General features: G+C 39.2%; 1 protein-coding gene across 31 annotated transcripts in view; it reads right to left on the bottom strand.

Moving 5' to 3' along the window:
• Positions 1–4,747: 4,747 nt before the first annotated feature.
• MYBPC1 (myosin binding protein C1) overlaps positions 4,748–14,956 on the bottom strand; it is a 140,949-nt gene continuing 130,740 nt past the window's right edge. For all 31 annotated transcript variants that reach the window (XM_073651473.1, XM_073651479.1, XM_073651503.1 and 28 more), the window contains 2 exons: positions 12,641–12,680; positions 4,748–5,306 (listed from right to left, as the gene is read on the bottom strand). In XM_073651473.1, coding sequence (XP_073507574.1) covers positions 12,660–12,680 — 21 coding nt within the window. In that variant the 3' untranslated portion in view covers positions 4,748–5,306; positions 12,641–12,659. The remainder of the gene's footprint in view (positions 5,307–12,640; positions 12,681–14,956) is intronic.

The raw sequence follows: 14,956 nt of genomic DNA, 5'->3' as shown, positions 1-14,956 counted from the left end.
AGGGGCATATTGGTCGCCCTGCCCCACGGCAATGTGGTGTAATGCATGCAGGTGTCGGGTCCTGATCCACACTACATCCTTACCTGAGAGTGAGATATCACACCTCTGGGTGAGGTGCAATACCTCTGTAGCAACCGAGCCCTCAGGGTGCTACAGTTCCATTTATCTTCAGCCTAGGTGACGTATTGCGATACAGGGCCGTGATTTTGGCTATAAAAGGGTCCCCTAGACCCCTACCCCAAGCTTTTTAAGAGAATCATATATGGCGTGCCAGGAGACTCTATGGAATGCTTTCTCAGCATCCAACGAGAGTATCTAATTACAAATTTTTAACTGCATCTAGCCCAGGAAATACTTTGTGCCTAGTAGCAGTGTCTGCTAGTCAGCGGATTATCCCGGCTGTTAAGCAAGCTACACCACCTGTAGTTTGGACACTTAATTTTTTCAAAGGAAATGCTTCGGGACCACGGGATACTCAGTGAAGAGCATCAGGAGGCACCCCAAGGCATAGGGTCTGGGACTGGCAGTAAGATGCCTTGTGGTGGACAGCCGAGCTCGATCCTTATAAAAGCTTTTTAACTGCAGCAGCTTTAGTGGACGCTACTGGAGCTGGAATTACGCGGCTGCTGGCATGAGACTTGCCCTCCAATAGATCCTTGTAAATGGATTTAAAGTGTATTCATTCAAATTAGAGAGACAATTTAAATTAAAAAGCTTAGAGCTGCCTCCACCACAGGGGGGCTCGCTCGACCCACCAGCGGACAGGCACCAGTATTGGGAGAGGGGGGCTGGCCGTCAGGGTTCACCGCGGCTCTGGCACAAACCCGGCGACGCGGAGGTGGCACGGGCAGGAGCGGACTGAACGTGTCGGCTTCTCACTTTTTGGATTTTAGAAGGGCATGACATGCCTATATCTGTGTCTCCCCCTCCTTTTACTCCTCCACCTCTTTTCTTTTCGCATGACTATATGTACTTGTCACTTTTCCATGTGTTAGTTGTGTCTTCTGAGCAGTTTGTCAGCTTTTGGACACCTTTGAAGGTGTTTTCTATGTGTTTCTATGTGTTTTTGTTTGCCTGCCATTGGTTTTAACGGTGTTCGAAGGTGTTCGACGAACAGTTCGACGAACAGTTCGGCGAACACACGGGTGTTCGACGAACCGAACCGAACTCGAACACTACGGGGGTGGCTCAACACTACTAAGCACACAGTATAACACGACACTCCATCATGTACGTCAGTTACCTGTCCATGCTTCTCTGCCTGTCTTAGCTCACGTAATACACCCTTTATTCAATCCAAAATGCACAGAAAAAAAAAACATTAACAAATTATCTGACTGAACTTCAAGGCCTAGGTGCACAATATATACCTGTCCACACCTTTCTGCCTATCTTAGTCCATGCAGCAAAACCGGCTCATCCACGGATGTGGCTCTATTACCAAATGAAAGCAAAAAAAATAAAATACACATTCCTGTGATCTGTGCTACTCCTAACCTTATGAATTCTATGGAAAAACTGGAGTTAAAATTCCTCATTTACTTGAGAAGGGGGTCTGATGGAAAACAGAAAACAACCAGCATACTAACAAATCCTGTTATAAATTGCATACACATTGAGAGTCCTATAAAGTCTTTCTGCCACCTGCCGGAGCCTCACAGGTCTCACAATATATTTAAACTGTAAAAGAACAAACCTAGTAAACAACAGAACAGTGAAATAAACTAATAAGACAAAACAACTGTATACATAAAGAACAGTACAGGACTGTTAGACACTCTGCTGATAGTTTAAATCAAGGCCTTACTAGGGAGCAAAATTTACCCTTTCATCCCTTGCTTGCAGTCGGCCATTTTGACACATCTGCACATGGTGGGGCACATGAGACTGAGAGAAAATACTATTTTGTCTCTGTAAATGTCTGTTCTCCATGCTGGACTTCTCACAATTAATTGTGCAATGACAATTCCTTGCAATGTGCCCAAAGTGACCACATTTAAAACATTTAACAGAGCAATATTTCCTCTCTCTCATTGTACCTGACAATTTGCAGTACCTGGCAATATGACCTGAGCCATCACAGGCATAACATCTAATGGATGCCATGCTTGATGTAGGGCCCCTAACAGAACATGCTTCCTTTTGTCTGGATATTTTAAACTGTTCCATCACTAGGGATGCACTTTTAACAATTTTACGTTTGCATTTTCTCATTATTTTACACTTGTCGTTACATTTATTCATGTACAACCTAGGACACTTCCCTTTACAGTAATGAATAAAGATTTGCAACTGGAATATTTAATTTAGTGATATGTAGGATGTGGTATTTTAGTGTTCCCTTTATTTCTTTATTTTTTTGAGCAGGGTGTATATATATATTATATATAAAAATATAGTAAATTGTTATGCACTGTGTAACGGGTCTGGGAGGCGGAACCTCTGAGCTACTATACAAGGGGGCGGTCCTTGTAAGGGAGCGGGTGGCGACCAGGGTAGACGGGCAGGCAGTCACAGCAGGTGACCGGGACAGTCTCTGAATGAACGGACAGGAGGTCACGGCAAGTGACCGGGGCAGTCTCTGGATGAACGGGCAGGAGGTCACGGCAAGTGACCGGGGCAGTCTCTGGATGAACGGGCAGGAGGTCACGGCAAGTGACCGGGGCAGTCTCTGGATGAACGGGCAGGAGGTCACGGCAAGTGACCGGGGCAGTCTCTGGATGAACGGGCAGGAGGTCACGGCAAGTGACCGGGGCAGTCTCTGGATGAACGGGCAGGAGGTCACGGCAAGTGACCGGGGCAGTCTCTGAGTAAAGGATTGGTACGACCTGTGGCGGCAGATGATAGACGTGAGCTCCCAGGTGAGCAGGCGAGGGTCTCTGGATAATCGGGTGGTCACAGCATGTGACGGCGGAGCCTCCAGGAAGTCCAACAGACAGGTAGCAGATGAGCGCTCCCAGGTGAGCGGGCAAGAGTCTCTGGAATAGCAGGTGGTCACAGCACGTGACGGCGGAGCCTCCAGGAAGGCTAGCAGGCAGGTAGCAGATGTGCGCTCCCAGGTGAGCGGCCAAGCTGGTCCATAGACAGACTGACAGGAGTAGGAAGGCAGACCGTCGGACCTCAGGCTAGCAAGCAGGTAGCAGGAATATCAGGCAGGAAACAGACAGCAAACTGGCAGGACTCTGGCAGGAATCAGGCAGGTAACTGGCAACGGGACCTGAGGGCTGAAGCAGAGTAGTGAACAGTGCAACAACATTGCTCGGGCACCTCCATTTTGGAGGAGGTGCCTTATATATGGTGAAGTCCTCCGGCCATTGGCCGGGGACTCCTTAGGACGGCGCGCGCGGCGCCTTTAAGAGGGAGGGAGCGCGCGCGCCCTAAGCACAGTGGCCGGGAAGGAGCGCGCGCTGCCAGCAGAGCGGGAGGAGGACGCCGGGCTCGGAGCAGAGAGGTGAGGGGAACAGCGTCCCTGCCTAGCAGAGGGCAGGGACGCCGACGCTACACACTGTGAGATATCAGTACGTAATCCCTGTGCTTCCTGCAGTTGTTTTTTCTGATGGAGCCCCCTTCCAACTGTTTTGGACATCTGAAAGGATGATTGTCTGAAGAAGAAAAGATGAGTCCTGTGCCTAGCCAGCAGTGAAGTATCCTGAAACCATTCAGACATGGAGTTGCTTTTCATTCAGGCATTGGGGTCACTCACAATTTTGCCTAAGAACATTGTCATGAGTAAATAATGGTATCTAAACATTCTCCAAGATCAACTTGTCCCAATAATCCAGGAACAATTTGTTCATCATTCTCCAAGATCAACTTCTCCCAATAATCCAGGAGCAATTTGGTGATGAACAAAGCTTTTTCCAGCATGATGGAGACCATATCACAAGGCAAAAGTGATAGATAAGTGGCTAGGTGAATAAAACATTGAAATTTTGGATCCATGGCCAGGAAACTCCTCAGATTTCAATCCCACTGAGAAGCTGTTGCCAATTCTCCAAAAGTGGGTGGACAAACAGAAAATGTGATAAACTCCAAGCACTAACTAGACAAGAATGGATTGTCATCAGTCAGGATTTGGCTCAAAATCTGATATCCACCATGTCAGTGCGAGCTGCAGAAGCTTTGAAAAATAAGTATCAACACTATAAATATTGAGTTTTTCCATGAACTTGATGAATTTGCTAATAAAAGTCTAAAAACTCCTGAAATACTTATAATTGTACTTCAGTAACCATTGAAACATCCGACTTTAGGTCTAAAATCAATGAAGCTGCAAACCTAGTAAAAACTAAAATTTGCATCAGTCTCAAAACATTTGGCCATAACTGTTTATGGCCTTCTTTCAATTATTTGGGCATAGGATGGTATCAGTATATTTGTATTTATTTCCAGTACCGCTTTTAATACTTTAGGTATATCAGTACAGTAATGGGGCGGCTCCAATTTATTTTTGATTGGAACCAGTTTGAGTGCTGTTAAGTGTGTGTGTTTCCAAATAATAAAGAATTGATTTACAAGGCAATGGATATGTTTGCCTCTATTACATTCTCGTGTCTTTCTTTGTGAAAAACTGGTTTGTGCCGTTCTTGAAGAACAAGTGCATCAATCTTTTAGGTTATCTACCCAGTGTTTGCATGGTGTTACCATTTTGTCCTCCCATTCTGTACTGTTACATTCTAGCGATATGGCATCAATTTTATAAAATATGTAGAAACTTGTATTTAAAAATAAAACAATATAAATCAAACATGGAAAAATGTTCTTATTTATTGTACATTGATTGAATTACACAATGTTTTCCAGCTTCTCCCCAGCAGAATAACTTTGATAAGCAGTTACTAGTATATGTTATATTGAATTAAATATTGCAGTAATTTATATCAGAGAAAAAAAACATTCTTGTAATCTATCAGTGTTACATAAGCAGTTCAGTTCATTGCCATTAAGTCAAGTGTTTTGCTGCTCCAAGTAAGGATACCAATGATCCATACTGATTCTGGAAGTAAAAAAGCCCCAAGCCAAACTTTATGCTCATCCACCCATCCCTCCGTAGACCAACTCATGCAATATTTGTATATATCTAACACTGAAAGACGGCAGACAGAAATTGACTAAACTTCTATAGATGAGGCTTCACCATCAAACATGTTCACACTGATGTCCAGACTAAAACAGTAGAAAAAGCAGCTGACTGTCTGGACTTGCTCATGCTCTCTCCGGCTTACTAGCATCCATCTCTCGTAAATAAGAGTCGATGATAGACAGAGGCACACCTTGCATTAGAAGGCGGTAAAATGTCACTCCACCTGAAACCAGAGTATAGAAAGGATTAGCATCGGCCTGGTAATCTCTGTGCATTGTACAGTTCTGCTCACGTCATTGCATACTTTAATCTTACCACACTTTATTGTTATGTACCTTCTACCAACTGTCGCATCATAAAATCCAGTTCATGCAGTTAAAAACAACATATGATCATGCTGAATTAACAAAGGTATTTCTTGGAAAATAAAGTCTAAGGAATACACAGATAACAGCCATATATGTATTCAGCTATATATTGGCATACCGTCAATGACTAATCAACTGTTCCATGAAACTTTTTCTTGTATTGTCATTTTATTGTGCTTCTTTCCACAAAAGGGGTTCAACTTCTTGCTCTTGTCCAATAACAATTTTCCATATTCATAAAATGGTACAATTACCCTGCACAGCTGAAACATGGTATAGAATGTGGCAAACTAAGCATAAATGTTGGGGATTGTGGACCAATGCCTCCAAGTATAAATTCTTGAATGGTCAAAAATCATTGTCTACTATTCCTTGTTAGATTTCTTTCTACAGAGTTTGGTTTCAATCAATCTATCTGGCTAGTTATGCATCTCTATTGGTTAAAGGGAATCTGCTAGCTTCCTTAGGTCCCCTTAGTGTCACCATGTATTTATTCCACTAATCATGTTATCACGCCCCTTTAGGCAAGAGCGCATCGCTGTTTTGGAAATGTATGCCTCCCTGACAATGCACAGTGAAACCGGTAGTACGCACCCTGGCTTCATTGGTGCACTGTGCACATCTAGGGAGACAGTGGTAACACAGGACATGACCCCTGATGAAGCTATTGCGAAAAGCGCATTGGGTTGTTGGTGAGCAGTGACTATATTACTCTATATTCATGGATTGTTTATATGTTTAAAGCTGAGGGATGGTACCCAATTATGTATGTAGGTTTAATCCACAAATATATTGATTTATGATTATGTTATATTCTTTTTTTTATAAATATATATTTGATGTATTATTTATATGATCAGAGATTTATTGAGCACTATATCACTTTATACCTACAGAATTAATTAGAGTATATATAGTATTGGGCTATCTCTGTTGCTCACTCATCCTTCTGTGCATCATTACACCTGTTGTTGGATTCTTATAATAATATTTGTTTTTGTCTTTTATTTAATAAAATTTACATCTTTTTAAACCATGTGGATGTATTTTGGTCCTGGCATTGTTTCTTCGTTGGATGTATTGACAGGACACAGTCAGCTGTAAGATTTGCAGAGCCGGTGGAAACGGCTGGCTGGGTCATGCGTCAACACTGCCTCCCTAGGAACGTAGAGTTCGGCGATGAAAGCGGGGTTGCGCACACCCGGCTTACTGCGCATTATCAGGGAAGAGGGATTTGCATAGTGCTGGCAGTGATGCAAATTTTGCAAATCATTGGTAATCATGCTCAGAGAAGAGTGATATCATGATTAGAGTTAGCATATCACCACTACAGTTATAAAAATGATTTTTGGCATATACTGTAATCAATAACACAATAAAATAGCCTTGTTGGAGAAGTATAATGGTACCAATAAATACAAAAACCTGATTTAAACAATAGGTCATTTTCAGAATATAGGTTCCCTTCAAGAGACTTCCATTGAATAATGTCATTGTTATCTCTGAACTTATTTTCACTCCCTGCAGGATGCAAGGAAAAATTCTGTGCTCTATGCTGTAATGCATCTGAAAGACTCCAAAGCTCAGAGAAATATTACCTTGGACTCCTAGATGCCTCATTAGCATATAGAGCACAAGTCATTCTAGATATATCCTGCATATATGCTGGTAACAGCATTGCAGTAAAGCTTTACAAGTTACAATCTAACGTTTCTGTGTTTAACAAAAGCTCTTTTATTTTGCATCTTGTCATACGTAAATAATCCAGGACTAGTCGAACAGGCATCACTCGCCCCAGGCTAGTCCTGGCTGTGATCCTCTAATCAAACCCCCTTGGGCATGATTAACATATTCTAAATACTCGACTTTATAGCAGAACCACCAGAAATCCTGCACATGCGGGTGAGGTGTTGGTGGTCTAACCACAAAGTGGATTGTTTGAGGGATGTCAAACATGCCCCACTGCATGCATGTGATTTCCAACTGTCCTGCCATGAAGTAGAGGTTTCCAATACTTAGGGAACGTGGCAGGTTTCCTTTAATGACGCAGACTAAGATCATCATAGATCCTTATGGTGTTGTTAGTTTTAGACAATAAAGTTAGGTTTGTTTAGGTGGAAAATAGCAAGAGACTTGTGTTCAACACAGAAGAGAGCTAAGCTAGTCCCCTGCTCGTCTATGGATAGTCCATGACAGATAGTGGGACTGACGTGGCTAGTCAAGTGAGCTATCCAGCCCTCAGTACACACAGCACTGGTCACTTACTGACATAAAAAACCACTCTTATACTGAACACAAGCCGAAATTGGAGTTGTTAGCTCCTGAGACTAACACCGATATCGAAATATGTTGATTAAAGTATATGAGTAAGTTGTATATCTTGCTACTTGCCACATATCTAAAGACAATTTTTTGAAACTGGATAACTTTTTTAAATAATAGAATTTAGATCCATGCTGCATACAATTTTATTATTGAGTTCAATGTATAACTAGTATTCAGTAGCTTTTCACCTGCCACTAGTGATGAGAGGCAGCCGGAATTTTATCATTGAACTTTATGTCTAATCAGAAAATGTGGAGCTCTTTTTAACAAAAACACAAAGCTGCGCCTAAGTACTGTTGGTCTATCTTCAGGAAGGGGTTGGTGGGGAACTTGAGAAATCCCCCCATCCAACCTTTATCTACGTGTTTTTTATTTCTTTATTTTCGCTCTTTTACTTGTTTGCTTTATTTTTTTTTCTTTCCTAGCTTTATTTTATTGGGTTGCCTTTTATCAGCAATGATACAATGGTGTATTTTCTTATGGCCCTGTTTGCCTTCTTTTTAAACCCTTTACCTTCTTCACCGTGCCTTTGATCCCTGTTTTATAGTAAAAATATTGAAATCAAAAAAGAAAGAAAAATAAAACTGCTGCCCCAATAAAGATGTGTTATGAAATACATCAACATATAATATTGTAGATAATCAGAATAAAAACAGAAAACTGTGCTCAAGGGTGAAATTCACCAAAAAGTCTGCTGGGATACTTGGTACAATCATGTAATTTCTTATGGCCCTGTTTGCCTTTTGTATTATTGATTGTAAACCCTTTACCTTCTTCATTGTGCCTTTGATTCCGGTTTTATAGTAAAAGCATTAAATAAAAAAAAAGGAAGAAAACTAAAACTCAGGCCCCAATAAAGATATGTTATGAAATTCATCAACGTATAATATTGGAGCTAATCAGAAGGAAAAAAATAAAAACAGAAAACTGTTCTCAAGAGTGAAGATTCCCTAGAAAGTCTCTTGGAAACTTGGCGATAAACTCTATAGTAATTGTAATCAGGAGCAAAACTATAATAAATGTGGGGGTTGCAGTCAGACCTGGGCCCTTGAACCAAAGGGGGCCCAAAATAACTCTTTGGACTATATGAGAATACCAATACTATTAAAGACCAGCGCCAGTGAGGGACCTGTAGGATATTTTGGAATGAGACCTGTAAGCTACAAGTTACATCACTGCCTGTAATAGTTCTCACTTGGTATTACAGGAAAAGATTTAGGTAAAATAAACACTAAATAGCAACGATGAACAATTTGAGAAACACAGACATTAATTTAACTGTTGAATTTAAAGGAAAGTGTTTAAAGCTGGTGAGTGTCTGTATACTGTATGTATGTTACTTTCCTGAAATATGTATTATTACTGGCAGCAGATTTATTGACCTGCGATTTTCTTTCAATAGCAAAAATGAGCTTCAGATGTATAATAGTAAAATGACTGAAAATACAAATTGTATTCTAATATGCTATTCAAAATATATCTGTCATAAAATACTACGTGTAGACATATTACTTGCAAAAACAAGGAAGGCTCATTAATACAGTAAAGAGGACCTGTTACCAGGTCAAAAGTGGTCATATTTGCTATTATTTTTATCCTTCTGCTTCCCTGAGTATCCCTTTTTTTTGTTCTTTTAAATCCACCATACGGTTTCAGAGATGTGGACCTTTATGTTTATGGTCCTTACAGGGGGGTGTGGCTTACAGGGTAATAATGCAAAACAGCTTAAAGACACGCCCCAGAGATTCCAGCGAGCCACGCCCCTTTGTAAAGACCATCAAAATTAGCACTAAATATAAAGGCCCATATCTCTGGGACTGTAGGAATAAAATAACAGCAAAAACTGTCCATTTTTCACCTGTCGACAATGTCCTCTATAACAGTGATCTAAATATATATTATTGGAAAAACATTGGTAGTTGCATTTCTTTATAGAATCATCTTTGGAAGATCATCAAATTGGAAGGGGATTATTAGGTGATATAGAATCTAATATGGCTGTCAATGTTAGCTGTCATATAGTTACGTCCTGTCCTAGAAACTAAACCATGGGCCATCTGGAATCATAGCAAATTGAGATGTTGCATATAATGACTTCAAATAAGGTTGCCTGTAAACCTTCGTTATATGTCGGGTGAATCGTCATGATCATCGAATATATAAAGGGGTATCCTGACTCTACATGAGCGGTAGATGTTGAGGGAAAGATAAGCTATGTTTGTTATTAACTTTCCCATCAAAGAGAGCACTGTCTGTCAGATTAATGTTTGTGGCTTTTTTCCACCTCCTATTCAAAACACATGCACGCTTGGTCAAGACCCAGCGTCTGTGGTGGAGTTTGGAGGAATAAATATCAGTCAAATAAACAGTGGGTTGATAGCTGTCTTAAGTGTATGGGTAGCTTAGTAATCAAGTGCATGGTCAAGCTTTCATCCTTGGCTGGGGGCACACTTTAATGCTCTAAGTAACACTACTACTCCTTCCTCAAAGAAGCACTTCTCTCATCAACATTTTTACCCTCTTTAATATATTCGTATCATCATATTATATAGCACTGTGTACTTACAATTGCTCATTTTGCCTTTCTACTCAGTTAATTCTTCTTTTTCCCATTAGGTCTATGACATCACATGATTAAAAACTGACTAGCTGAATCCTTCTAAGCTCTATGTAGAAACAGGAGGTCAATTTTCCCTGTACGAGTCATAAGTCACTGTAAATGTCCCTGGCAGGGGGAGGAGCGAAGCAGCTTGTTCAGGGGTTGAAGAGGGGAATGATAAATGCAGGGACAAGAGACTTCCTGTTTCTACATAGAACAGAGAAAAGAGAAGAATTAGCTGGGTAGAAAGGCAAAATGAGCAATTGTAAGTACACAGTGCTATATAATATGATTGTAAAAGACTAAGAGGATAAAAACTTTGTTGGGAGTGCTTCTTTAATACATCATTTTAGTAAGTAATGCAACAGCAGAGACTCTTGTATTTGAATCAGGAGTGAGTCTGTTTTTTGGCAAAAGGGGTCATTACAATTGTTACCAACAATAAAGTATAATTTATTTTTTAAATAATATTTGTAACCAAGTAGTCAGTCATAACAGAGTAGAAATCAGTTAATAATGTGGCTTGACTGCATGAATTTCTGGTGTAACTTCAATGATTTCATTAGATCCCATCAAACTGATACATACAGTTATATGAAAAAGTTTGGGCACCCCTATTAATCTTAAGCTTAATGTTTTCTTAAAATTGGTGTTTTTGCAACAGCTATTTCAGTTTGATATATGTAATAACTGTTGGACACAGTAATGTTTCTGCCTTGAAATGAGGTTTATTGTACTAACAGAAAATGTGCAATCTGCATTCAAACAAAATTTGATAGGTGCATAAGTATGGGCACCTCACCAGAAAAGTGACATTAATATTTAGTAGATCCTCCTTTTGCAAAAATAACAGCCTCTAGTCGCTTCCTGTAGCTTTTAATGATTTCCTGGATCCTGGATGAAGGTATTTTTGACCATTCCTCTTTACAAAACAATTCCAGTTCAGTTAAGTTTGATGTATTTAAGAGTCATAAAGAGTGTGTCTGCTGTGTGTTGTAATGTCATATTTGTACAAGAGTCTTTATGTGAAAGTGAATTGGTGATCCATTGGATTTAACATCACATGAAGATTAATCTGCCATCAATATATCATGTGGATGACACCGCATAGCCATGTAGATACATGTAGATGTATCAGCGGTCATGTACACATGATGTGTAGATTAATCTGCTACTGTGGATATGACATGTAGCTTTGCCATCATGTCTTAATTCCACGTAGAGTAGCTGACAGACGCATCATCTTCATATGTAAATTGATATGAACAGCATATATGAAGATGAAGACTTTTAGTTGACAAGTAAAGAAATAAATGATAAAAGCAGGGAAAGTATCAGTGTAACACATAGGACCCGATCCATCATTTGCAATTTTTTTTAAGTCACATTTCTTTTTCTGGTCTTGTATTCGCTTACATTTTTTGCGCCAAATTCGGGAAAATAGTGCATGTGGTTCATGAATTTTGCACAAAATAAAAAAGCTTTTATTTTTATGTTTACACTGTGTAGCGATTTCTTTAGCGCAAAAAGTTGCACATTCCTCAAAAATGGCACAAAATTGATACCTGGCATACATAAATTTTATGATTTTTAAAAAGTTGCAATTAATGAATTTGCTGAAAACATCTGAAAACCCCAAATCCTGTCGCCCACAATGGCGAACATAAAAAAAAACAAGTGAACGTACAAAATATAGACTTTGAAAAAGGTGCAAATCAAAATAACAATTAGGTACATATGAAAAACAAGTGAAAAACACAAAAAAGAAGACAAAAAAGGTGCAAATGCAATAATGAATTGGGTCCATAGACTTCTTCTCCATTGTTATCAAGCCTGCGGCATTGACATGCTATAGAATAGGAATAATGGGATATGAGAAGTCTGGAATTTTATTTGACCCCCATTATTCTCTGAAATGTAAAGATATTGGCATCATTGATTATTGGAGATTGATTTCCAATATCTTCTACAACATATCGATATTCAACTGTTATACTCAGACCTTGTGGTGTATAAATACAAAAAGCCAAGCCAAGTTTCCACAGATTATAGGTGGTCTACAAAAAATCTGAACCTTGTGATTGAGAAAACCAGAATCAACCAATATTATTAGTAAAATGTTGGACCATATTTTTTAACTATGAAGCAATAACAATAGTGTGTTAGCTCATAATGCAAACTACCATTAGATATGGAAATGACAGTCAGTAATGGACCGCATGGAAAGACATAAGCTTCATATGACATGACCATATGAAAGCTTACCTTAGGTGACAATACACATTCAATAATCCTTATTGTGCAACTAAGGGAGAGAGAAAGAGAAGTAAAGAACATTTAGAAGCTAAGAAAGAACATAGTGATTACTGAATGGAGCACGCTGTGATGTCATGAGAGCTTAGTAAATGTGGATAAAGCATATGGATAATGGAACCCAAGAATATTTCATTAATTAATAACTAATCATATTAATGCACACAGATTGTTCAAATTTAAGCACTTTATCTGGTTAACCTTTTTGGAAAAGGCCAGTTTAATTAAAAGAATATATATATATATACATACATATATATTTATAGACACACACATCACACCTAATATATAAATATATACATATATAGATTATTTTATAGAAATAATGTATATGCGTATATTTTAAATATTGATTGATACTGTAAATAGATATTAGGGTTCATTTACAAAGATTGATCTTAGAAGCCAAATTGGCATTAAGATGACCAGGGACTTGCTGCCACTGTCTAAGGTCGGTTTCTCACATCCGACATTCATGGTCTGAGTACGGACAAGAATGTCTGGATCAGCCGCTGGTCTCCTATCCTGAACTCAACAGCCTAATGCTTAGACACACATGGACAAAATTGTTGGTACGCTTCTGGTAAACTAAAAAAAAAACCACAATGGTCACTGAAATAACTTGAAACTGAGAAAAGTAATGTTGAATAAAAATGTACTGAATATCAACTAATAAAAATAAGAAATTGCTCTTGAGTTGTGGTTCAACAGAAAAAAAAACTTATGAAAATGGCCTGGACAACAAAGATGGTAGCTCCTAGAATATATTGAAAATAATTTGACATGTTAAACTAAAGTGGGTCCTGTAATTAGCATCACAGATGTGTCCAAATTTATAATCTGTCTGTCTGCTTATTAGAAGGGTGAAAAGTAGTCACTGTACTGTTTTGTATCATGGTGTGTACAAACACTGAACATGGACCAAAGATAGAGTTCTGTCAGGAGATTAGAAGTAAAATGATAGACAAACATATTAAAGGTAAAGGCTATAAGACCATCTCCAAACAGCTTGAGGTTCCAGTTACTGGAGTTGCACATATTTTTCAGAAGTAGCCTGTAGCAACCTCCCAGGAAGTGGCCACAAGAGGAAAATGTATGTACAAATGGTAACAAAAGAGCCCAGAACAAGTCCCAAAGACATTAGAGGTGAACCCCATGGTGAAGGAACATCAGTGTCAGATCGCACCATCCGTCACGGTCTTGGCCAAACTGGACTTCATGAAAGACGACCAAGGAGAAAACCACTGTTGAAAGCAAATCATAAAAAAGCAAGGCTGGAATTTGGCAAAAAGCATATTTACAAGCCACAACACTTCCGGTAGAATATCCGGTAGAATGAGACAAAACTGGACCTTTTTGGCAAGTCACATCAGCACCATGTTCAGACACGCAAAAACAAGCATACAAAGAAAAGAACATTGTACCTACTGTCAAACATGGAGGAGGCTTGGTTAAGTTTCGGGGCTACTTTTCTGTATCTAGCACAGGGTGTCTTGAATCTGTGCAGGGTACAATGAAATCTCAAGACTATCAAGACATTCTGGAGTGAAATGTGCTGCCCAGTCTAAGAAAGCTTGGTTTGAGTTGCAAGTCATGAGTCCTCCAACAGAACAGTGACCTAAAACACACAGCTAAATACATCCAAGAATGGGTAAGAGAAAAGCATTGGACTCTTCTGAAGTGTCTTTCTAGAAGCCCTGATCTAATTTCTTTTAGACATCTGTGGAAGGAGCTGAAACATGCAGTCTGGAGAAGGCACCCTTCAAACCTGAGATAGCTGAAGCAGTTTGCTCATGAGGAGCTGTCCACAATACCGGTGGCAGAAGTTTCATTGAGTGTTACAGAAATTGTTTGCTTGTAGTGATTACCTCAAAAAATTGTGCAACAAAATATTAAGTTAAGGGGACCATCATTTTTGTCCAGGCCATTTAAAAAAAAAATTATTTTCTGTTGAAACACAATTTAGAAGCCATCTCTAGTTTTCATTAGTTGATATTCAGTAAATTTACTTTGAAAATACTTTTGGCAGTTATTTCAGTGACTGTTGTGGGATTTTTCTTACTTTAACAGTAGGGTACCAACAATTTTGTCCATGTGTGTATAAGAAGCTGTTCAGTTCTTGGACTGATATATGAAACCAGCCTAACATAGGTGTTAAATTTATTAAAAGCAGCTAAATAAACTGTTTGTGAATGGACCCTATTATTTTCCAAATTCAGATGCTATACTATGTAACAGATCAATTTATGTTAATCAGTAGTTAAAAGG

Source organism: Phyllobates terribilis, unplaced genomic scaffold, assembly GCF_046119375.1.
Source record: "Phyllobates terribilis strain yellow unplaced genomic scaffold, ASM4611937v1 Scaffold_11__3_contigs__length_659146591, whole genome shotgun sequence".
Taxonomy (NCBI): Eukaryota; Metazoa; Chordata; class Amphibia; order Anura; family Dendrobatidae; genus Phyllobates; species Phyllobates terribilis.
The sequence above is the reverse complement of the archived record's forward strand: the minus strand, read 5'-3'. Positions and strand labels throughout refer to the sequence as shown.